General features: G+C 40.2%; 1 protein-coding gene across 1 annotated transcript in view; it reads right to left on the bottom strand.

Annotated features, from left to right (window-relative positions):
• Positions 1-26,552, bottom strand: part of LOC115473248 (putative ferric-chelate reductase 1) — a 76,278-nt gene that overhangs the window by 17,400 nt on the left and 32,326 nt on the right. Inside the window, exons 8-13 of the mRNA XM_030208041.1 lie at positions 26,005-26,146; positions 23,621-23,743; positions 19,391-19,503; positions 17,054-17,140; positions 15,676-15,773; positions 14,235-14,293 (exon numbers count right to left, since the gene is read on the bottom strand). Of these exons, the coding sequence (XP_030063901.1) occupies positions 14,235-14,293; positions 15,676-15,773; positions 17,054-17,140; positions 19,391-19,503; positions 23,621-23,743; positions 26,005-26,146 (622 nt within the window). The remainder of the gene's footprint in view (positions 1-14,234; positions 14,294-15,675; positions 15,774-17,053; positions 17,141-19,390; positions 19,504-23,620; positions 23,744-26,004; positions 26,147-26,552) is intronic.

The raw sequence follows: 26,552 nt of genomic DNA, 5'->3' as shown, positions 1-26,552 counted from the left end.
ATACTGCAAACGCAGGGACTGCTAAGATCCAAGCAAAAGGCATTGGATTCCTAAAATGCAAAGTGTCTAATGAAGTTAAAGAAATTCCTGTAAGTGATGTCTTGTATATTCCCCAAGCAGTTTGCAATATGCTTAGTGTATCTACATTAGATAAGAAGGGATTTGTGATTCATTTTGAAAACAGTAAGTGCACAATCTCTAAAAATGATGAAGTGTATGCTGAAGCTTTTATGCATAATGATATTTATAAACTGAGCATTTCAGGTGAAGCCTCACATCTGGCGCAAGTAAGGAAGAATGATGGTAAATGTAGTCTGGAAATCTGGCATCGCCGCCTGGGACATCGTGATTTTAAGGTGATCCAGGATCTTCACAGTGGGCAACTAGCCACTGGCATTCAGATAAGTGCAGATACTGGTAAAATGGAGAAATGCATAGACTGTGTTACTCAAAAAGGTGTGAGACCCTCATTTCCTGCATACACAGGAAATAGGAGTAATAAAGTGCTGGACTTAATACACAGTGACTTATGTGGACCGTTTAATATCCCATCATTGGGAAATAACAGATTTGTGCTAATATTCTTGGATGATTTCTCTAGATACTGTGTGGCCTATTTGCTGAAAGAAAAAAGTCAAGTCACAGACATGCTGAAGAAATACGTAGCCATGGTGAGCAATAAATTTGAAAGAAAACCAAAGGTTCTTCAGACCGACAATGGTGGTGAGTTCACTTCACAAAGCATGCGCACATTTCTAGAACAAGAAGGCATTCAGCATATCACAACAGTAGCTTATACACCAGAGCAAAATTCTGTTGCAGAGAGAAAATTTAGGTCACTTGTGGAAATGACCAGATGTATGCTGTCAGATAGCAATCTCCCTAAAAGACTATGGGGGGAAGCCATTCTCACAGCAGTGTACCTACAAAACAGAATGCCAACTAAAGGCGCTGAGCGCACACCACATGAGACATGGCAAGGTAGGAAGCCAAACCTGTCACACATAAGAACATTTGGAAGTACAGCATATGCTCATGTACCAAAGCAAAGAAGGCATAAGCTGGATTCCACAACAGAAAGGGGCATTTTAGTTGGCTATGCTCCAGGACACAAAGGATATAGAATTTTGAATCTGAAAACTGGCATTGTTGGCATAAGACATGTTACATATTTTGATGAAAACAAAAGGATTGATAAAGGCTGGATTATCCCAGATGAGCCTTATCATCCAGAATATGAAACTAGAACCATAATAGACATGCCAGTGTATATAAATGCCATACCAAGGCAGATGTCTGAAAGCAACTCATCTGTATCTAATGAGGAACAGGCAGAGGAAGCAGACACAGAAAGGATCATTGCAGAAGACAGTACAGTTGGAGAAGGGGAATCAATTGGAGAAGGACTCTCAGATTTAGAGGATGCGGAAAGGTCAGACCAACCTGTTGTCAGACGCTCATCCAGGGAAAACAAAGGTGTTCCACCCCCAAGACTGTCTTACCTAACAAAGTCAGCAGAAGCTCAAGAGCCCTTAACATGGGATGAGATTGAGAAAATGCCAGCAGAAGAAGCTGCTGAATGGCATAAGCTGCACAAGAAGAAATTGATGCATTGCATAAAAATAAGACTTGGATTCTTACAAAATTACCTCCTGGCAAGAAAGCTATAGGATGCAAATGGGTATTCAAGTTAAAAAGGAATGCACAAGGAAAAGTGGAAAGGTATAAAGCCAGATTAGTCGCAAAGGGATATCTTCAAAAATATGGAGAAGATTTTGATGAAGTGTTTGCACCTGTAGTGAAACACACGACAATTAGAACACTTCTGAGCATTGCAGTCTCAAAAGGCATGCAAGTCAACCACATTGATGTGAAAACAGCATTTCTTCATGGAGATATAACTGAAGACTTGTACATGGAACAGCCAACAGGTTTCATAAATACAAAACAAAGACAGCTAGTGTGTAAATTAAACAAAGGTCTTTATGGATTAAAGCAAAGTGCAAAATGTTGGAATGACAAATTGCATGAAATATTGACAAATTTAGGATTTAAGCAAGGTGAAGCAGATAAATGCTTGTACACTAGGTGCAGAAATGGACAATATGCATACATTTTAGCTTTTGTTGATGATCTGCTCATTGCAAGCGAAAGTGAGCAAGAGTACAAGGACATTGTAAAATATTTAAACCTGAATGTTGAGATAAAAGAACTTGGTAATGTGTCATACTATCTTGGTATAGAAATTGAGAAACAAAATGATGGTTCTTATCTTCTAAGCCAGAAGCAGAAAATAAATGAGCTTATTGAAAGTTTAGGTATGCAAGATGCCCAAGTTGTAAGCACTCCCATGATCACTGATTTTCTGAAGGATGAAACAGTAAGAGAACCTTTACCAGATAACATCCAATATAGATCAGCCATAGGTAAGCTTTTATATCTGACTACCACATACAGGGCTGATATAGCAAATGCAGTAGGAATTTTGAGCAGAAGGGTCAGCTCACCTACCAAATCAGATTGGACTGCAGTTAAAAGGATGGTAAGGTATTTAAAAGGTACCATTGATTGTAAATTAAAGATTTCAGCCAATAGTAATCCAAAACTAATATGTTACTGTGATTCAGATTGGGCAGGGGATCATTCTGATTATAAATCCACAAGTGGATATGTGTTTATGTATGGAAATGTACAAATTTCATGGGCCAGTCATAAACAAAGTATTGTGAGTCTGTCTTCTACAGAAGCTGAATATGTGGCCGTATCAGAAGCATGCAGAGAACTGATGTGGATTGAAAAACTTTTGCTGGATTTTGGAATAGCTGAACAGAGACCAATCCAGATAATGGAAGATAATCAGAGCTGCATCAGACTGTCACAGAATGACAAGGTTCAGTCACGCACCAAGCACATCGCAACGAAATACCACAACGTGCGAGAGTTGGCGAAAGAAGGGGTCATCAGTCTACACTATTCACACCAGTGAGATGACAGCTGACATCATGACCAAACCGTTACCCAGAGAACGTTTTGAGAGTCTGCGTATAAAGCTTGGACTTTGTATAAATTAATAATTGCATGACAGTTATGCATGAGAAGGGGTTTGTTGGAATAATATATTGTATTTTACATGCATTGCCTGTCACCAATTTTTTCTTTGTGATTACTCTGTGACCTCTGATGTGAATTTCCTAGAGAGGTCACACCCATGCAACTTCCTGTGGGGGTTAGACACAGCACATGGAGCTCATGATCTCTCCTAAGCTGAGAGAATCTATGGTGGTGTGAGCATCCATTACCATCTAAGCACATGGAAAGAGCTGATAATCCAAATGTATAGTATTATGTATATATAAGCCTGTCTGAATATAATCTAACTACAAACTGTGAGTAAACAGATGTTTTGTTACTTCAACTTTAAAGTGACTCAGCAGTGAATTATTCTGGGGTGTATGAGAGAGATGAAGAAAAGAAATTAACATTTCTAAAGCTGAAGCTGTGTGTACTAAAATCTGCTAATTATTTACTACAAATAATCCAACAAAAGGGTTATGGGCCCAGGGCCAGGAATTGAAAAAGAAGAGAAATATTACCAGGCAGTAAAAAAGCCACATTTTTTCTCTTAAGTTTTAAAAGAAAGATTCAGTCTGTCTCTCTCTCCCCCCACACACCAAACAGAAGGCTAAGAAAATGGCTGAGGGAGGAAATTCACCATTTTTCCACTCTCTCAAGGTGCCTAAATTAACTGAATTTAATTATCAGCAGTGGGAACTAAGATTCATATGTCTCCTTCAAGCAAAGAAATTAAATATATGCTTAGACCAAAACAGAACAGCTGAAAATATGGCTGAATGGGACAATGCAAACTATTATGTGAAGTGCATGTTTTTGGAAGCTCTCTCAGAGAAACAAGCCATATTGCTGGAAGAAAAAGATACAGCAAATGAAATGTTATATAAACTGAGAACTATGTATGCAACTACATATGCAAAACAGCAACCAATTTGGTTAGCAGAGTTGAATGAAACCAAATTAAGGGATAAAAGTAAGTGTAATGATCACATTATGCATCTTATGTCTTCATTTCAAAAGTTAGAACTTTCTGGAATTCCCATGTGTGATGCATTGAAAAGAGCATTTCTTTTTACCTCACTATCAAAGAAGTTTGATGTTTTTAGGTCTGTAAATGAAGCCATTGAAGGGCAATCTTTTGAACAGGCAGCATCAAAACTGAGGCAGGAATGCATAATTAATGATTCTGAGGAGAAGTGTTCTCAAAGTCAGTCAGAGAGAAATGAAACAAATTTCTTGGCAAAGAACAGAGGAAGGCGGAGCTATGGGAAAACTCCACCCAAGGGCAAGCTGATTTGCTATTCATGTGGAAAGGAGGGACATGTATCTAAATGGTGTAAGGAAACACAAAACACCCCCTCTAGCTCACCTAAGCCAATGGAACAAAAGAATTCTCCAACCAGGAAATGTATGAAGGACAATAATAAACATAAGAGCTTTCTAATGGCAGAAAAATCTTTGACTATGGTAAATAATAATTCAAATGAAAGTACTTGGATTTTGGATTCGGGGAGCACATGCCATTTAACCAATTGTAAGGATTTCTTTCAGGAAATGTGTCCAGAAGAAGGTATTCTTAATACTGCAAACGCAGGGACTGCTAAGATCCAAGCAAAAGGCATTGGATTCCTAAAATGCAAAGTGTCTAATGAAGTTAAAGAAATTCCTGTAAGTGATGTCTTGTATATTCCCCAAGCAGTTTGCAATATGCTTAGTGTATCTACATTAGATAAGAAGGGATTTGTGATTAATTTTGAAAACAGTAAGTGCACAATCTCTAAAAATGATGAAGTGTATGCTGAAGCTTTTATGCATAATGATATTTATAAACTGAGCATTTCAGGTGAAGCCTCACATCTGGCGCAAGTAAGGAAGAATGATGGTAAATGTAGTCTGGAAATCTGGCATCGCCGCCTGGGACATCGTGATTTTAAGGTGATCCAGGATCTTCACAGTGGGCAACTAGCCACTGGCATTCAGATAAGTGCAGATACTGGTAAAATGGAGAAATGCATAGACTGTGTTACTCAAAAAGGTGTGAGACCCTCATTTCCTGCATACACAGGAAATAGGAGTAATAAAGTGCTGGACTTAATACACAGTGACTTATGTGGACCGTTTAATATCCCATCATTGGGAAATAACAGATTTGTGCTAATATTCTTGGATGATTTCTCTAGATACTGTGTGGCCTATTTGCTGAAAGAAAAAAGTCAAGTCACAGACATGCTGAAGAAATACGTAGCCATGGTGAGCAATAAATTTGAAAGAAAACCAAAGGTTCTTCAGACCGACAATGGTGGTGAGTTCACTTCACAAAGCATGCGCACATTTCTAGAACAAGAAGGCATTCAGCATATCACAACAGTAGCTTATACACCAGAGCAAATTCTGTTGCAGAGAGAAAATTTAGGTCACTTGTGGAAATGACCAGATGTATGCTGTCAGATAGCAATCTCCCTAAAAGACTATGGGGGGAAGCCATTCTCACAGCAGTGTACCTACAAAACAGAATGCCAACTAAAGGCGCTGAGCGCACACCACATGAGACATGGCAAGGTAGGAAGCCAAACCTGTCACACATAAGAACATTTGGAAGTACAGCATATGCTCATGTACCAAAGCAAAGAAGGCATAAGCTGGATTCCACAACAGAAAGGGGCATTTTAGTTGGCTATGCTCCAGGACACAAAGGATATAGAATTTTGAATCTGAAAACTGGCATTGTTGGCATAAGACATGTTACATATTTTGATGAAAACAAAAGGGTTGATAAAGGCTGGATTATCCCAGATGAGCCTTATCATCCAGAATATGAAACTAGAACCATAATAGACATGCCAGTGTATATAAATGCCATACCAAGGCAGATGTCTGAAAGCAACTCATCTGTATCTAATGAGGAACAGGCAGAGGAAGCAGACACAGAAAGGATCATTGCAGAAGACAGTACAGTTGGAGAAGGGGAATCAATTGGAGAAGGACTCTCAGATTTAGAGGATGCGGAAAGGTCAGACCAACCTGTTGTCAGACGCTCATCCAGGGAAAACAAAGGTGTTCCACCCCCAAGACTGTCTTACCTAACAAAGTCAGCAGAAGCTCAAGAGCCCTTAACATGGGATGAGATTGAGAAAATGCCAGCAGAAGAAGCTGCTGAATGGCATAAAGCTGCACAAGAAGAAATTGATGCATTGCATAAAAATAAGACTTGGATTCTTACAAAATTACCTCCTGGCAAGAAAGCTATAGGATGCAAATGGGTATTCAAGTTAAAAAGGAATGCACAAGGAAAAGTGGAAAGGTATAAGCCAGATTAGTCGCAAAGGGATATCTTCAAAAATATGGAGAAGATTTTGATGAAGTGTTTGCACCTGTAGTGAAACACACGACAATTAGAACACTTCTGAGCATTGCAGTCTCAAAAGGCATGCAAGTCAACCACATTGATGTGAAAACAGCATTTCTTCATGGAGATATAACTGAAGACTTGTACATGGAACAGCCAACAGGTTTCATAAATACAAAACAAAGACAGCTAGTGTGTAAATTAAACAAAGGTCTTTATGGATTAAAGCAAAGTGCAAAATGTTGGAATGACAAATTGCATGAAATATTGACAAATTTAGGATTTAAGCAAGGTGAAGCAGATAAATGCTTGTACACTAGGTGCAGAAATGGACAATATGCATACATTTTAGCTTTTGTTGATGATCTGCTCATTGCAAGCGAAAGTGAGCAAGAGTACAAGGACATTGTAAAATATTTAAACCTGAATGTTGAGATAAAAGAACTTGGTAATGTGTCATACTATCTTGGTATAGAAATTGAGAAACAAAATGATGGTTCTTATCTTCTAAGCCAGAAGCAGAAAATAAATGAGCTTATTGAAAGTTTAGGTATGCAAGATGCCCAAGTTGTAAGCACTCCCATGATCACTGATTTTCTGAAGGATGAAACAGTAAGAGAACCTTTACCAGATAACATCCAATATAGATCAGCCATAGGTAAGCTTTTATATCTGACTACCACATACAGGGCTGATATAGCAAATGCAGTAGGAATTTTGAGCAGAAGGGTCAGCTCACCTACCAAATCAGATTGGACTGCAGTTAAAAGGATGGTAAGGTATTTAAAAGGTACCATTGATTGTAAATTAAAGATTTCAGCCAATAGTAATCCAAAACTAATATGTTACTGTGATTCAGATTGGGCAGGGGATCATTCTGATTATAAATCCACAAGTGGATATGTGTTTATGTATGGAAATGTACAAATTTCATGGGCCAGTCATAAACAAAGTATTGTGAGTCTGTCTTCTACAGAAGCTGAATATGTGGCCGTATCAGAAGCATGCAGAGAACTGATGTGGATTGAAAAACTTTTGCTGGATTTTGGAATAGCTGAACAGAGACCAATCCAGATAATGGAAGATAATCAGAGCTGCATCAGACTGTCACAGAATGACAAGGTTCAGTCACGCACCAAGCACATCGCAACGAAATACCACAACGTGCGAGAGTTGGCGAAAGAAGGGGTCATCAGTCTACACTATTCACACCAGTGAGATGACAGCTGACATCATGACCAAACCGTTACCCAGAGAACGTTTTGAGAGTCTGCGTATAATGCTTGGACTTTGTATAAATTAATAATTGCATGACAGTTATGCATGAGAAGGGGTTTGTTGGAATAATATATTGTATTTTACATGCATTGCCTGTCACCAATTTTTTCTTTGTGATTACTCTGTGACCTCTGATGTGAATTTCCTAGAGAGGTCACACCCATGCAACTTCCTGTGGGGGTTAGACACAGCACATGGAGCTCATGATCTCTCCTAAGCTGAGAGAATCTATGGTGGTGTGAGCATCCATTACCATCTAAGCACATGGAAAGAGCTGATAATCCAAATGTATAGTATTATGTATATATAAGCCTGTCTGAATATAATCTAACTACAAACTGTGAGTAAACAGATGTTTTGTTACTTCAACTTTAAAGTGACTCAGCAGTGAATTATTCTGGGGTGTATGAGAGAGATGAAGAAAAGAAATTAACATTTCTAAAGCTGAAGCTGTGTGTACTAAAATCTGCTAATTATTTACTACAAATAATCCAACAAAAGGGTTATGGGCCCAGGGCCAGGAATTGAAAAAGAAGAGAAATATTACCAGGCAGTAAAAAAGCCACATTTTTTCTCTTAAGTTTTAAAAGAAAGATTCAGTCTGTCTCTCTCTCCCCCCACACACCAAACAGAAGGCTAAGAAAATGGCTGAGGGAGGAAATTCACCATTTTTCCACTCTCTCAAGGTGCCTAAATTAACTGAATTTAATTATCAGCAGTGGGAACTAAGATTCATATGTCTCCTTCAAGCAAAGAAATTAAATATATGCTTAGACCAAAACAGAACAGCTGAAAATATGGCTGAATGGGACAATGCAAACTATTATGTGAAGTGCATGTTTTTGGAAGCTCTCTCAGAGAAACAAGCCATATTGCTGGAAGAAAAAGATACAGCAAATGAAATGTTATATAAACTGAGAACTATGTATGCAACTACATATGCAAAACAGCAACCAATTTGGTTAGCAGAGTTGAATGAAACCAAATTAAGGGATAAAAGTAAGTGTAATGATCACATTATGCATCTTATGTCTTCATTTCAAAAGTTAGAACTTTCTGGAATTCCCATGTGTGATGCATTGAAAAGAGCATTTCTTTTTACCTCACTATCAAAGAAGTTTGATGTTTTTAGGTCTGTAAATGAAGCCATTGAAGGGCAATCTTTTGAACAGGCAGCATCAAAACTGAGGCAGGAATGCATAATTAATGATTCTGAGGAGAAGTGTTCTCAAAGTCAGTCAGAGAGAAATGAAACAAATTTCTTGGCAAAGAACAGAGGAAGGCGGAGCTATGGGAAAACTCCACCCAAGGGCAAGCTGATTTGCTATTCATGTGGAAAGGAGGGACATGTATCTAAATGGTGTAAGGAAACACAAAACACCCCCTCTAGCTCACCTAAGCCAATGGAACAAAAGAATTCTCCAACCAGGAAATGTATGAAGGACAATAATAAACATAAGAGCTTTCTAATGGCAGAAAAATCTTTGACTATGGTAAATAATAATTCAAATGAAAGTACTTGGATTTTGGATTCGGGGAGCACATGCCATTTAACCAATTGTAAGGATTTCTTTCAGGAAATGTGTCCAGAAGAAGGTATTCTTAATACTGCAAACGCAGGGACTGCTAAGATCCAAGCAAAAGGCATTGGATTCCTAAAATGCAAAGTGTCTAATGAAGTTAAAGAAATTCCTGTAAGTGATGTCTTGTATATTCCCCAAGCAGTTTGCAATATGCTTAGTGTATCTACATTAGATAAGAAGGGATTTGTGATTAATTTTGAAAACAGTAAGTGCACAATCTCTAAAAATGATGAAGTGTATGCTGAAGCTTTTATGCATAATGATATTTATAAACTGAGCATTTCAGGTGAAGCCTCACATCTGGCGCAAGTAAGGAAGAATGATGGTAAATGTAGTCTGGAAATCTGGCATCGCCGCCTGGGACATCGTGATTTTAAGGTGATCCAGGATCTTCACAGTGGGCAACTAGCCACTGGCATTCAGATAAGTGCAGATACTGGTAAAATGGAGAAATGCATAGACTGTGTTACTCAAAAAGGTGTGAGACCCTCATTTCCTGCATACACAGGAAATAGGAGTAATAAAGTGCTGGACTTAATACACAGTGACTTATGTGGACCGTTTAATATCCCATCATTGGGAAATAACAGATTTGTGCTAATATTCTTGGATGATTTCTCTAGATACTGTGTGGCCTATTTGCTGAAAGAAAAAAGTCAAGTCACAGACATGCTGAAGAAATACGTAGCCATGGTGAGCAATAAATTTGAAAGAAAACCAAAGGTTCTTCAGACCGACAATGGTGGTGAGTTCACTTCACAAAGCATGCGCACATTTCTAGAACAAGAAGGCATTCAGCATATCACAACAGTAGCTTATACACCAGAGCAAAATTCTGTTGCAGAGAGAAAATTTAGGTCACTTGTGGAAATGACCAGATGTATGCTGTCAGATAGCAATCTCCCTAAAAGACTATGGGGGGAAGCCATTCTCACAGCAGTGTACCTACAAAACAGAATGCCAACTAAAGGCGCTGAGCGCACACCACATGAGACATGGCAAGGTAGGAAGCCAAACCTGTCACACATAAGAACATTTGGAAGTACAGCATATGCTCATGTACCAAAGCAAAGAAGGCATAAGCTGGATTCCACAACAGAAAGGGGCATTTTAGTTGGCTATGCTCCAGGACACAAAGGATATAGAATTTTGAATCTGAAAACTGGCATTGTTGGCATAAGACATGTTACATATTTTGATGAAAACAAAAGGGTTGATAAAGGCTGGATTATCCCAGATGAGCCTTATCATCCAGAATATGAAACTAGAACCATAATAGACATGCCAGTGTATATAAATGCCATACCAAGGCAGATGTCTGAAAGCAACTCATCTGTATCTAATGAGGAACAGGCAGAGGAAGCAGACACAGAAAGGATCATTGCAGAAGACAGTACAGTTGGAGAAGGGGAATCAATTGGAGAAGGACTCTCAGATTTAGAGGATGCGGAAAGGTCAGACCAACCTGTTGTCAGACGCTCATCCAGGGAAAACAAAGGTGTTCCACCCCCAAGACTGTCTTACCTAACAAAGTCAGCAGAAGCTCAAGAGCCCTTAACATGGGATGAGATTGAGAAAATGCCAGCAGAAGAAGCTGCTGAATGGCATAAAGCTGCACAAGAAGAAATTGATGCATTGCATAAAAATAAGACTTGGATTCTTACAAAATTACCTCCTGGCAAGAAAGCTATAGGATGCAAATGGGTATTCAAGTTAAAAAGGAATGCACAAGGAAAAGTGGAAAGGTATAAAGCCAGATTAGTCGCAAAGGGATATCTTCAAAAATATGGAGAAGATTTTGATGAAGTGTTTGCACCTGTAGTGAAACACACGACAATTAGAACACTTCTGAGCATTGCAGTCTCAAAAGGCATGCAAGTCAACCACATTGATGTGAAAACAGCATTTCTTCATGGAGATATAACTGAAGACTTGTACATGGAACAGCCAACAGGTTTCATAAATACAAAACAAAGACAGCTAGTGTGTAAATTAAACAAAGGTCTTTATGGATTAAAGCAAAGTGCAAAATGTTGGAATGACAAATTGCATGAAATATTGACAAATTTAGGATTTAAGCAAGGTGAAGCAGATAAATGCTTGTACACTAGGTGCAGAAATGGACAATATGCATACATTTTAGCTTTTGTTGATGATCTGCTCATTGCAAGCGAAAGTGAGCAAGAGTACAAGGACATTGTAAAATATTTAAACCTGAATGTTGAGATAAAAGAACTTGGTAATGTGTCATACTATCTTGGTATAGAAATTGAGAAACAAAATGATGGTTCTTATCTTCTAAGCCAGAAGCAGAAAATAAATGAGCTTATTGAAAGTTTAGGTATGCAAGATGCCCAAGTTGTAAGCACTCCCATGATCACTGATTTTCTGAAGGATGAAACAGTAAGAGAACCTTTACCAGATAACATCCAATATAGATCAGCCATAGGTAAGCTTTTATATCTGACTACCACATACAGGGCTGATATAGCAAATGCAGTAGGAATTTTGAGCAGAAGGGTCAGCTCACCTACCAAATCAGATTGGACTGCAGTTAAAAGGATGGTAAGGTATTTAAAAGGTACCATTGATTGTAAATTAAAGATTTCAGCCAATAGTAATCCAAAACTAATATGTTACTGTGATTCAGATTGGGCAGGGGATCATTCTGATTATAAATCCACAAGTGGATATGTGTTTATGTATGGAAATGTACAAATTTCATGGGCCAGTCATAAACAAAGTATTGTGAGTCTGTCTTCTACAGAAGCTGAATATGTGGCCGTATCAGAAGCATGCAGAGAACTGATGTGGATTGAAAAACTTTTGCTGGATTTTGGAATAGCTGAACAGAGACCAATCCAGATAATGGAAGATAATCAGAGCTGCATCAGACTGTCACAGAATGACAAGGTTCAGTCACGCACCAAGCACATCGCAACGAAATACCACAACGTGCGAGAGTTGGCGAAAGAAGGGGTCATCAGTCTACACTATTCACACCAGTGAGATGACAGCTGACATCATGACCAAACCGTTACCCAGAGAACGTTTTGAGAGTCTGCGTATAAAGCTTGGACTTTGTATAAATTAATAATTGCATGACAGTTATGCATGAGAAGGGGTTTGTTGGAATAATATATTGTATTTTACATGCATTGCCTGTCACCAATTTTTTCTTTGTGATTACTCTGTGACCTCTGATGTGAATTTCCTAGAGAGGTCACACCCATGCAACTTCCTGTGGGGGTTAGACACAGCACATGGAGCTCATGATCTCTCCTAAGCTGAGAGAATCTATGGTGGTGTGAGCATCCATTACCATCTAAGCACATGGAAAGAGCTGATAATCCAAATGTATAGTATTATGTATATATAAGCCTGTCTGAATATAATCTAACTACAAACTGTGAGTAAACAGATGTTTTGTTACTTCAACTTTAAAGTGACTCAGCAGTGAATTATTCTGGGGTGTATGAGAGAGATGAAGAAAAGAAATTAACATTTCTAAAGCTGAAGCTGTGTGTACTAAAATCTGCTAATTATTTACTACAAATAATCCAACATAGCCTAGGGTGCCCGATGTGGATTTGTTTGCTCTTGGCATAAGAGTCATGCAAAGAACCATGAGCTGTGCTTTGTCTAGTTTATCTGTGGTCCCAGCAGTGTAAAACACCTCAGCACAATGTCTAGTTGCCTAGTTTGCCTATGCCTTAATCCTGCCTTGATCACTTGAAAATTAAAAAAACAAAAAACTCCAGTCCCACTGTAAGGAAGCACTGTAATTACAGTAGGTTTATTCTGAATATATCACTCGCTGATGTGATAAATGGTTACTGAGAAAGAAAAAAATACACACAAAAAAATACACACAAAAAAAATACAGGGGGCATAATCGAAAGGGGTGCCCAAGTTTTCCTGAGGACGTCCTCACAGGACGTCCCGGCGAAGGGGCGGGGAAACCCGTATTATCAAAACAAGATGGGCATCCATCTTTCGTTTCGATAATATGGTCGGGGACGCCCAAATCGCGAAATTTAGGTCGACCTTAGAGATGGTCGTCCCCGATTTTTTTGCGATAATGGAAACCAAGGAAGCCCATCTCAGAAACGACCAAATGTAAGCCATTTGGTTGTGGGAGGAGCCAGCATTCGTAGTGCACTGGTGTCCCTGACATGCCAAGACAACAATCGGGCACCCTAGGGGGCACTGCAGGGACTTCAGAAATTGCTCCCAGGTGCATAGCTCCCTTACCTTGTGTACTGAGCCCCCCAAAACCCACTCCCCATAACTGTACACCACTACCATAGCCCTTATGGGTGAAGGGAGGCACCTACATGTGGGTACAGTGAGTTTCTGGTGGGTTTTGAAGGGCTTACATTTATCACCACAAGTGTAACAGGTGGGGGGTGGGTGGGCCTGGGTCTGCCTGCCTGAAGTGCACTGCACCCACTAAAACTGCTCCAGGGACCTGCATACTGCTGTCATGGAGCTGGGTATGATATTTGAGGCTGGCATAGAGACTGGAAAAATATTTTTAAAATTATTTTTTGAGGGTGGGAGGGGTTAGTGACCACTGGGGGAGTAAGGGGAGGTAATCCTCGATTCCCTCCAGTGGTCATCTGGTCATTTAGGGCACATTTTTGTGGCTTGGTCGTAAGAAAAAAAGGACCAGGTAAAGTCATCCAATTGTTCTTCAGGGACGCCCTTCTTTTTTCCATTATCGGTCGAGGACGCCCATGTGTTAGGCATGCCCCAGTCCCGCCTTCGCTATGCCTCCGACACGCCCCCTTGAACTTTGGTCATCCCCGCGACAGAAAGCAGTTGAGGACGCCCAAAATCGGCTTTCGATTATGGCAATTTGGGCGACCCTATGAGAAGGACGCCCATCTTGCGATTTGTGTTGAAAGATGGGCATCGTCCTCTTTTGAAAATAAGCCTGAAAATCACCTTACCAGCCAGCACCTTTATCACCAAAGCATTCAAAGCATGGGCCCAATTGAAGATAAACCTCCTATTGAAATAAAGAAGACAGATGCAATATTAGATTCTGTTTTCATAACTTTATTGATATAACAATTTTACCTGTACTGTCAAAGTAAAGGCTGACCCCTAGTGGTAGGACTGCAAGACTACTCTTAGAGGTCACGGTTAGTATTTTGTGCTTGGAGTTGGCATGGACAGGAGTAATTGGAATTTGCTCCTGTCTGGCCTATCTGCCTAGATCACTAGGGACCAAGTAGGTCTGGGGGGTGGGGAAGGTCATAGGGGCATGCTTGTGGGGGGCCCAGGAAGGGGGCTGCTCTTGGGAGAAGGGGTTCGAAAGTGCATAACCAGAAAAATATCTAAACATTTCAGAAGTGTATAGGAATGCTTTTATTCATTTTTGAAATGGATGAAAGACCAGAGAGAAATATAACACCTGATATTCAGCCCACACCTGGGTGTGGCTAGAACCTGGATATTCAATGCGTGTACCTGAATGGTTGCCAGTACTGAATATCAGACCCTAATTCAGCCTGCGGCGTCACTGTTTAAAAAAAACTGACCTCCACTGGCTGAATATTGACCAGAATGGAACCTTGATGATGCAAGGAGATGGAACACCATAGAATGAGGAAGACCTGTGACAGCCCAGTAGACAAGTACACTGTAGGCCTGATGTAACACTGGACTGCTTAAAATGTGTCAAGGGTTAGACTCCCTTTTTTCTGTTATTATATATTGACCCAACATAATACAGATTCACTTATATGATCAAATATCTTCAACCTCAACATCTGCATTATAGAGTCTTCAGTGTACATACAGTAAATGGCTACCCATTGGCCAACTGGTGCTTATCTGCCAAGATTGTCTATGTTTCATAGAATAATTTAGTAAGACAGACTTTTCAGATTCTAATACAAAAGGTAATTCTATAAAAAGATGTCTATTTGGAGTCTATTCTATGAAGGAAATAGATGCTTACTTTCCTTTATAAAATACTAGTATAGTGATGGAAATACATGTGGCTAATTTAGGCACAAGTACTTACATATAGCCCATGCTCTGCTCAGATTCTACCCATGTTGTGTGCTCACCTTCAAAGTATGAACCATCGCATTTAGATGTCATTTTTTCGTATAGTGCATAGCTGGAATATTGGCATTTATTCACATATGTGCAAACCTGTATGCATATATATACTGGTATTCTGGTCATTAACACGTGTTCTTGGTGCCTAAATGTTGGCGTAGTCTTTATAAAATTATCCCCAAATTGCGTATTCTTTTCCTTGACATGGACACGTACAACATACAAGATAAAATTACGAAATCTGATCTTCTTAGCAGATCAGCTGAGAATAGAGCCCCAGCACTCTAATATTCCCAAGTATTAGTCTGATATACTGACCTTTTATTCTTAGGTGCTGGTCGAAAAAGGGCTGCTATTGGTTGAAAGAAGGAAAGAATCATAACAATACATCCTAAGATAGGATGAGCTCCTGCATCCTGTAAAAGAAAATAGAATTAAAAAACAGCTCAGACTGTAGTATGTACTTGTGTTTGTGAATTTCTGCTCCCTATTGATTTACAGTTTCCATTTCAAAGGGCTTTGAGCTGATCCTGTAACCACCTTCTGACTGATACTCAAAGAACATATTATCTCTCAGACCAAATTCAACCAAAGTATCCACAGAAAGGCTTTTCATAGTTCTATGGACCCCCGCTATGTATAGCTACAATTCAACATAGATCATATTTCTGTTATATGATGTTCTAATGTGCTGTTGAATGTGTATATTATATCTATGTTATATGAATTATCTTCCTTGCTATTATGTTATAATTTGTATTGTAAGACATTTATCATGTTTCTGTTGTACGATTGTTCTACAGTGCTGTTAAATGTGTATATTTCTAATACTGCATCAAGCGTTTGAAGATCTTCATTGATTCTAGGCTCATTCTTTCCCCTTCCACTAACAACAGCATGCTGCCACTTACTGGCAAAACTTTAGTCTAATGGGCCCTGATGCAAGATTATTTTGTACCCCTTTCCCGGTCCCTGACTAGCAAAGTCTCCTGCATTCAGTGGGAGACTTCCACTTGTCATCTCCTGCACTCCTCTTTGGGAGCCAGAACTCACGCTCATCAGCCTCCCCCCCCCCCCTATTGGCAGCAGGAGATTCTTTAATAAGATGTCATTTCCAGCTGCTGCGAGACCAGTCTCATGATAAAAGCTGCAAAATATCACAGCTCTTATTGTGAGTCTGGTCCTGCAGCAGCAGGAGATGATGTTTTATTAAGGCGTCTCCTGCTGCTGGAGGAGGAGGTGGCTTGTTGCTGCTGTGATAGCGGGATTGAGGTGTGTCAGGGGGGTGGGGCCATGAGACAAAATGCATGGGGATGAGGGTGGGGCTCTAAAGAGTGGGGCAAGACTGGGGGCATGTCCAAAATTCCCACTTTCAAAAATCTGGCCCCCTTGGCAGCTCTGCACTCCAGCAGCATGGAGTCCACCTCAATGGCAGAGCGTAGCACTTCTCTATCACTTCTTTCCTCTCTCTCTCTCGTTCTCTTTATTAACTGTGCTTTTCTTGCATTTCTTTACACCTTTTCTTGTAGTATTCCCAGGTTCCTTCTGTATGTTAAGAAAACGAAGTATAGAGTCCTCAGAGTGATCTAGTCTTAGAAAGCAAGCACTAGGATAAGATGTTCCATTAAGCATATTACTTTACAAAGAAATAATTGGAGCAGGCTCCTTTTTTGACCAAACGTATGTATGTACTTACACTGCTCCACCCTTCCACATACACAAATGCCAGCACAAAGGCAACTATCGTTGCTGTTACAGTCATCATCATCAGGGACCAGTGGGTCTAAAGAGAACACAAATGAATAAAGTTTACCATTCATACAGATAATCTTTTTTGTTTTGCATATAAGTACAACAATTCTTAATAAATGGAGCCTTGGACTATGTTAGTACTAGAGTTAAAATAAAATTAAAGCAGTTATAGTAGGTTTCTAAAATATAAACTGGCTTATTTGTTGACTATAGTACTTCTTTATTTCATTTTGGTGGTCTTCATTTTTTTTTTTTAATGTTAACATCATATGGAACTACCCCTCACCTTCCAAATATTTATTGGACACATGAAGCTCCCTGGAATTCTTACAAAAATGAATAGCATTTATTGGTGGAGAGTGACAAGTTGACAAAACACATTTTATTCTGGTGATATCCAAAATTCAAAGTTCCAAACAGTACAAAGATGTTTTAAATTCTAGGTACTCATTCAGGCTATTCTAGGGCTCAGAGATCTATCCTTGATGTCTTTGGATTCTCCATTATATCTTGACTCTAATCTATTTAACTCTCCTTCCTTGATAAGCTACAAAGTACTTCTATTTCTTTTCTTCTCTCCATTTTAGTGCAACACTGACTGGAGAAAGTCCTACTGTACTTTTCCTCTTGGCTGCAGGCCTTCCTACTGCTACTACTACTTATCACTTCTATGCAGACTGACAGTGTTCCAGGCCCTTGAGAAACAAGGCCATGGGTGGAAGGTAGGAGAAAGTGGGCCTCCTACTGCTGTGGGCCCTCAGGCACTGCCCTATGGTTCTAATGGTTAGTCTGATCTCATCCCTAGTATCTCAACTTCCATGAACCATTGGAAAGACAAATCCCTGCTGTGCAAGAAGCCTTATCCATTTCTTTTTTCCAGAAATCCCTGTCAGATTGCATATGGAAACTCCTCATGGGATGCTCCAAGAGCAAACCCCTTGATGAACCCAGAGGCTCCCCTCTTAGAATCCCTGGTTCCATAGTCAAAGACCCCTAGAACATTTTGAGTTTCTATTCTTACAACTTCTCTATCAACCAAAACAATATATATTTGGAGGACTGTAATGCATCTTGCCTTCCTGCTTGCTCTCTAGTATGTGCGTCCTAGTGGGGACACATAGAGGGGCATAATCAAAAGGGGCGCCCAAGTTTTCCTGAGGACATCCTCAAAGACGTCCAGCGAAAGGGTGGGGAAACCCATATTAATCGAAACAAGATGAGCGTCTGTCTTTTGTTTCAATAATACGGTCGGGGACACCCAAATCGCAAAATTTAGGTCGACCTTAGAGATGGTCGTCCTTAGCGATGGTCGTCCCTGATTTTTGGCGATAATGGAAACCGAGGACGCCCATCTCAGAAATGACCAAATGCATTCGTAGTGCACTGGTCCCCCTGACATGCCAAGACACCAACCGGGCACCCTAGGGGACACTGCAGTGTACTTCAGAAATTGCTCCCAGGTGCATAGCTCCCTTACCTTGTGTGCTGAGCCCCCCAAAACCCACTCCCCATAACTGTACACCACTACCATAGCACTTATGGGTGAAGGGGGGCACCTACATGTGGGTACAGTGGGTTTGTGGTGGGTTTTGAAGGGCTCACATTTACCACCACAAGTGTAACAGGTAGGGGGGGATGGGCCTGGGTCCGCCTGCCTGAAGTGCACTGCACCCACTAAACCTGCTCCAGGGACCTGCATACTGCTGTCATGGAACTGGGTATAATATTTGAGGCTGGCATAGAGGCTGAAAAAAATATTTTTAAAATTATTTTTTGAGGGTGGGAGGGTTTAGTGACCACTGGTGGAGTAAGGGGAGGTCATCCCCGATTCCCTCCGGTGGTCATCTGGTCATTTAGGGCACATTTTTGTGGCTTGGTGGTAAGAAAAAAAGGACTAGGTAAGTCATCCAAGTGTTTGTCTTTGATGCCCTTCTTTTTTCCATTATCGGTTGAGGATGCCCATGTGTTAGGCATGCCCGAGTCTCACCTTTGCTACGCCTCTGACACGCCCCCGTGAACTTTGGGCGACCCTGTGAGAAGGACACCCATCTTGCGATATGTGTTGAAAGATGGGTGCCCTTCTCTTTCGAAAATAAGCCTGATGATCACTTACTAAAGAACCTTTAGGTCTCGTACATGTACAGTAGGTAGGAAGTAGCTTTTTATTCCATAGTTTTCTCCTGCTCAAACTTCTATTATGGTTGGAAGTTGTTGATTGTCTAGTGGCCCTGTTATTTCTCAATTTTAACTTCACCCAGTCAGATTAATAATTTATGCATACCTGAAACCAGATATCTTTACTCATGATGGATTTTTTGACAGTGTTCTTCAAATACCTAGCGATTATCATTCCTATGCTTCCTGTAGTCATCCAGGCTATCAGCATAAGAGCACCTTATAAATGCAAAGCAGTTTATTATTAATTTGAGCTTAATACGTGTCACAATCAGATTCATATCATGGTGACCAGTAGAGTGCTAAGAGGGTAATTATTTAGGTGCCTGGAAGGTGCTTACATGGCACCTATTCTATAAAAGAAAAAGTAGGCACCTAGTTTATTTTATAGAATATTCCATCAGGTGCCCTCTAAGTACCTGTGTATAGATGCACAATTATAGAATTACTCCCTACATGTGAGACGTCAAGAGGGCAGTACCAGAATCAATAAGAACATGAAAAAGGCCTCCCTGAATAAGAATTTTTATCATAGGCACAGTCTGGGAAAAAAATAATTTTTGAATAAAGCTTTAAAGGACAGAGTTAAAATAATTCAGGCAGCAGTTTTCCAAAGGACACTTACCAAACAGGTCAGTGGTCTTCATTATGAAAGATATGGGGACAAAGATTTAAACATATATAACTTTGGAGGAGATGCGGAAAAGGGAAGGTAAAATAAAGACATTTAAATACTTCCAAGATGTGTGAGCATCAGGCTTCTTGCAATGGAAAGGAGATCCTGGAATGAGAGGTCATAGGATGAGGGTGACAGGGGACAGACTCAAGAGTAACCTAAGGAAGTATTTCTTTACAGGACGGGCAGTGATACATGAAATAACTTCCCGGTGAAGGTGATAGAGACAAGGAAAGTGTTAGAATTAAAAAAAAAACCCCATGTAGGAAAAGCACAGAGGATCTCTGAAGGAGAAGAGCAGAGCCGCCGGGGGGAGGGGGGGGGGAGAGCAAGATTCCCTGGGCCTGACCTCCAAGGTACCAGTGATGAGAGGCAAAAATAGGGAGCAAGAGGAGTAAGAGGGTGTTTGTAAGAGAACACATGCAGCAGACTTTTTAAGACATTGGAGGAGATAAGCCCAGCTAGGACACTGTCACAGTAATCGGGGTAGCAGACGAAGGTGGTGTGTGTTATCAAATGAAAAACAACAGCTTCAATGATTCAGATACTAGGGAGGTGAGGAAGTGGAGAGAATAAAGCATAAAGAATTACCCTATGATCTTTTGCAGAATAAGAAAAGCAAATTAAGGTAGCATTAGAAAAGGGAATCCAGGGAAAGGACTTGAACCCGACTGGTAGGTGAGAAGAAAAGAAGTCCAGTTTTGGAATACACACAACATCTGAAAAAGGAGGTCTGTGAGGTCTCAGGAGTTCATGTACTACATCATAAGGATGCAATATGGAGACTTTGTTGGTGGCTTTATTGGAGGAAATGTATAGACATTTAGATCGTAATAGTCCAGGATTGCTGATTATGCTAGATATAACATAACTCTAAATCATATAATGTTATAGGAAAGTCCAGACAAAGGAGGGCTATAAAGAACAGCATTAGCATTCTACACTTCCTTCTTGAGAGATAGTATAGGTAAGTGCCATAACCAGTGGGTGCCCTGTTCAACAAAAATGTCTTTATCTGTTTTCATTTTCCATCATGTGCGTATCCATACTGTCCACTATCCCTTATTCTCCCTCTCTTATATGCTTCTCCCATGCTTTCTTGAATTCAGAAACATTCTTTGTCTCCACCACCTCCACTGTTAGGCCATTCCACACATCCACCACTCTTTCCATAAAGATATATTTCCTTAAATTAGTCCCGAGTCTATCCCTTTCACCTTCATCCTATGCCCCCTTATTCTAGAGCTTCCTTCCAATTGAAAGAGACTTGCCTCTTGTGTGTTTGTGCCATGGAGGAATTTTAATGACTATCATATCTTCCTTCTTCTGCCTTTCTCTCCAATAGATATGTACTGAGATCTTCAAGTCTGTCCCCAAACACTTTATGACAAAGATGCTGACCTCCAGACTGACTTCATCCTGTTTATATCTTTTTGAAGGTACAGTTTCCGAAATAGCACACAACACTCTAAATGAGATCTCAACAAGAGACTTAAACATAGGCACTATTACCTCCTTTTTCCTACTAGTCATTCCTCTCCCTTTACACCCAAACATCCTTCTGGCTTTTGCCTTTTCTACCTGTTTGGCCACCTTTAGATCATCAGATATGATCACGCCCAAGTCCCTCTTCCATCAGAACTTTACTTCCCATACTATGGGCATTAGTATATACAGCCTTCCAGATGTTTCAGTTTTTTCCCCCATTTCTATAGAGGTATTCAATGTTTTACTTATCTGGGGCCTTTGTTCACCCATCCTCAGTGCATCTAGTTTAAAGCCCTCTTCTGTAGGTTAGTAAATCTGCTGCAGAAAATGCTTCATCTCTTTTTCTGGTTATAGAATTACTCCTTAAGGTCTGGGACAGGAAAGTCATAGGTGTTGAAGACAGTACCCCAGTGGTCTCCCCTTTCTTCAATTTTGTTTAATGTATATGCAAGTTTCCTAGCACAAGTGTTTAGGGTATTTTGGATTTAGCCCATTCCTATATGCAGATTTTTTGTCCCCCTTTCTAACTCCATGGAACACTCCAGGAAACGACTGGAAGAATGTATATTTTCAATCGATAGATGGTTATTAAGAAATTGTTTAAGATTAAATATACCCAAAAACAGTGATGTTATCAGTGAGCACTGATGAACTCTATAAGGAGTAGTTTGAAGAATGATACTCCAATGGGCTTGAAGCAAAAACGCTTGTCCCCTAATTCCATGATCTGGTATGCCCATTTTCATGCTTAGTATGGACAGGTTACAGAATTCTACCACTTATATATGTGGCTTAATTGTTAAATTAGGTGCTAATTGGCATTAATCAATGATTGGCCATAATTGGAGTTAATTGGCATTAACTGGCACCAATTTGCAGTTACATGCATAACTGCGCTTAGTCAGTATTCTATGGGGCCGATATTCAGACTGCAGGAGTTAGCTGGGCTGCCTCCTGCGGTCAGCAGCAAACCTGGAAATTCAATGCGAGGCTATATCCGGTGACTGGCATTGAATTTCCGGGGAGGGGGTGGTTTAGCCACTGTGCACATAACCAGTTAAGCTGATATTCATCGGCTGACTAGCTAAATTATAGTGGTCAAAGACAGACCTGCTATTTATGTGGGTCTATCTGGTCACTAAACTTAGCCGGTCAACCAATAAATATTAGCACTGATTGGGCTAGTTACTAAGTGCTAATATTCAGCCAAGATAGCATATTTTCAAAGCATAGACTTACAAAGGCCCCCTTTTACAAAGCCGATGCGGTAATGCTGACACAGCCCATTCACTTTGAATGGGCTGCGTTGCAATTACCACACGACAGCCACAAGCACGGCTTTGTAAAAGGGGCAAAGCTATGTGCAGGGGCATTTTTGATATGATATCGAAGTCCAACTTTGGATGTTTTGTGCAAAACATACAAAATCCGAATAGGAAAGAAGGTCATTTTTGAAAAAGAAAAACTTTTTTTTTCCGAAAAGGATTTGGACATTTTGTGTTTTTTGGTCCATTTTTGAAAAGAAAACATCTAAGTGCAAAACACACAAAATCACGCCATTGAGGAGCCAGCATTTTTAGTAGACTGACATTCCAAGACAACAATAGGGCAGCCTAGGGGGACGGAGGGCACTGCAGTGGACTTCATAAAAAGCTCCCAGGTACACATCTCACCATTGCTCCCTTACCTTGTCTGCTGAGCCCCCCAAAACCAACTACCCCCAACTGTACACCACTACCATAGCCCTTACGGGTGAAGAGGGCACCTAATATGTGGGTACAGTGGGTTTCTAGTGAGGTTTGGAGAGCTCACAGTTTCCTCCACAAGTGTAACCGGTAGAGGGAGGTAGGAGCCTGGATCCACCTGTCTGCAGTGCACTGCACCACTACTAGACTACTCCAGGGACCTGCATGCTATTCTAATGGACCCGAGTATAACCTATGGAACTTTGTAAGTCTATGCGCTCTGAAAATGAGCCTCTATACATGAAATAATTCAAATAACTGAGTCAGTCAAAACAAAAAAGTAAGAATGATTTATGTTTGCTGCTTGTGAGACTTTTCCGTTCAGCTAAGGCATCAACAGTTAGCTTTAGGTATTTGCTTTGATTTCATGTGCCAGTGAATAGTGTTATGAAAAAACAAATATTAAAGGCTGAGCAAATGTACATACCATGAACTTTCAGTAATGTAAACCTTGGATTTGGAGAATGATTAGCCGATATTGAATCTAATCTTTCCATAGCAACTTTCTGGTTGGTGATAAAGGGAGTCTGGGAATGCTTTGCAATCTGCCCTGTAAATATTTACAAATGCGTTAGATATGAGTGTGCTTTGATTTAGTAACTGCAGTGCTATAGAGCCCAGCATTCAAATACTGTTACAAACGAATTGATATTTGAATCCCCAGAATAAGCACAGTATAAATAGGTGACGTGAGTAGGTACAGCCTGTATGACATTTTTCCTCTTTCCTCTCAAATGGACTCATCTGTCATTTCCCTTTTTTTTTTTTACCTTTGCATTTCCTGGTTTGACTTTTCTCCTTTTTCTTTTCTCATCTTCTCACTCCTATGTTGGGTAGGATTAAGGCATAGGCAAACTAGGCATTGCCTAGGGCTCAAATATATAAAGGGGGGCCCTCTTAGATATGTAATTGAAGAATAGTTGGGGGGAGGGGAATCAGCAAGATGTCTACATCGTTAATGATGGGAGCAATAAAATGTGTGAGATTAAATAAGTTGAAAAGTATATGCTAAAGGCATGACACAAAGAGGGGTTTTTCTATGTAATATTCTGGGAGTGGGTGTGGGTTGGGGTATGTGCATTAGTGAATGGGCGTGGCTTTGTATGTGTAAGAATTGAGTGATTGGGTGCAACATGTTTGAGTGACAGGAGCGTGCTAATGCACATTTATTAGTTTTGGAATGGTCACATGATAACTGCACGGTAAATATTTTTTTCTGAGGGGGTGTGTCAGGAGCAGAGCGCGGGTGTTCCTGCACTATCTACATTACCATGTGTTAACTGGTTAGCGCATGGATAAGGCGGGAGACCTTACAGACTACAAAATAAGTGGTGGCAAGTGTACGCACGCTAATTTTAAAAAATGGCTGCACACTAATGGCAGCATTAATGCACGGCCATTTATGGGAAAAAAAGCCAAAAAATCAGGGTTCTTATAGCCACAGTAAAAATGACCTTAGTTCATGGGGAAAGACCCGTGTAAAAGCGTGCTAAGGCCAATTTTTACCGCAGCTTTGTAAAAGGATCCCTAAGTGATTTTTTTACTGGCTGAAAGTATGTGCACATTTTTACAATTCATGTATGTAAGAGCTGTAGCAACACTGTAAAGAGGTGTTCCAGAAGGTGGGCGGGGAGAGTTGTAGTTGAAACTACTTATGGGAGAAGACTTTTAAAAATGTGCATAGGTAGGCTTATGCACATATTTTACACCAGTATTTCCCAAGTCAATCCTGGAGTACCCCCTTGCCAGTCAGGTTTTCAGGATACCCACAATGAATATGCATGAGATTGATCTGCATACACTGCCTCCATTGTATGCAAATCTCGTTCATGAGTATTCACTGTGGATATGCTGAAAACCTGACTGGCAAGGGCTGCTCCAGGACTAACTTGGGAGACACTGCTTTACACCATCGTATTAGATGGTGTAAGTGTGCCTGCATATTTCTGGCTGCACACAACCAGCAGAAATTCAAAGTGATGTACAGACCCTTCGTATTTGGAAATATATGCACATATATTTCTTCTTGCAGAAATTCAGCCTATTAGCTGATGGTCCAATAGTATTGTGATTTCTTGGAATAATGAATAAAAATGTGACTATTGTTCTACTGGTCTTTGACTATTTCCAATTTGGAGGGCAATGGTATATTCAGACAAAATGGTAGCTATGGGACCAATAGTGGATCAACACTGAAGCTTGATTACTCAAATTTGATCACATGACTCTTCTTTCTCTTCAACTTCACTGGCTACCATTCCCTTTTAGGTCTTGGTTTTTAGTTCTTACTCACAAGGTTCTCCACTCTGGTTCCCCTTCCTATCTCTTTTCCTTGATCATTCCTTACAACCCTGCTCAGTCCCTTCATTCTCGTGATGCACACCATCTTGTCCTCCCCTCCCCTAATTTCATTATGAAACTACACGGTCCTCTGCTTCCCTAAACTCTTAAACTTTGGAACAACTTACCCCCCCTTTCTCAGACCAGAACTTTCCTCGTCCAAATTCAAAACCAAACTCGTCATTTTATTCATCTCTGCATTCAATCTACCCCATGAACTGCTTCCCCACTGAACCTGTGACAGAGGCAAGGTAGTTGTGTTGAGTCTCAATGTCCTGGTTTACTAGTTTGTGCCTTTTGTCAGACTTCTCTAGATGAGCGATTCCTTTCCTATCAATATTTTGTATTTCCTTTCCCACCTTATCATTTCATTTTATTCAATGTTATTATCTTATTGTGAACCACTTTCACCATATTTTATAAAAGGCGACACATGAAGTGAAATGAAACAAACAGAGAATCATCACTAACCATTCTGAACAGGTCCATAAGCCAGAAATATGTAGTACTGATTGCTGGCAACTCTTGCTTGAAGAGATATATTATTCCTTATGAGGAAGGAACATTTGATGACTCCATTGGTATAGGATACCATAGTGCTTTCCACATGAACCTAAAATGAAGTGCATCTATTAATTCCAAAACAGAGAACAATTTTAAAAAACCTGCAGTATACAAGAGGGTCTTTCTACTTGAAATGCACTACTGTGGGCGTCCTGCAGTAGTTTTTGCATGTGCATGCGCTACTCATGCTGGGGACGTGTATAGGGATGGAGAGTGGGCATGGTTATGCTAATCGGTTAGCGTGTGAGCATTGCTGCGCACTGATTATCATAGGATTAGCATGTGAGCCCTTACCTCCTACAAAATAGGTGTCGGTAAGAGCTCACATGGTAATGGCCATGTACTAATAGAAAATTAGCATGTGGCCATTATTTCAGAAATAGGAAAATCAGCCAATTACCAGCAGCGCTATTTTTAGCACACAGGAAGGACTTGCGCTGGGTGTAGGGCTCTTC

This window comes from Microcaecilia unicolor, chromosome 6 (assembly GCF_901765095.1).
Source record: "Microcaecilia unicolor chromosome 6, aMicUni1.1, whole genome shotgun sequence".
Lineage (NCBI taxonomy): Eukaryota > Metazoa > Chordata > Amphibia > Gymnophiona > Siphonopidae > Microcaecilia > Microcaecilia unicolor.
This window is presented reverse-complemented; position numbering and strand designations above follow the sequence as displayed.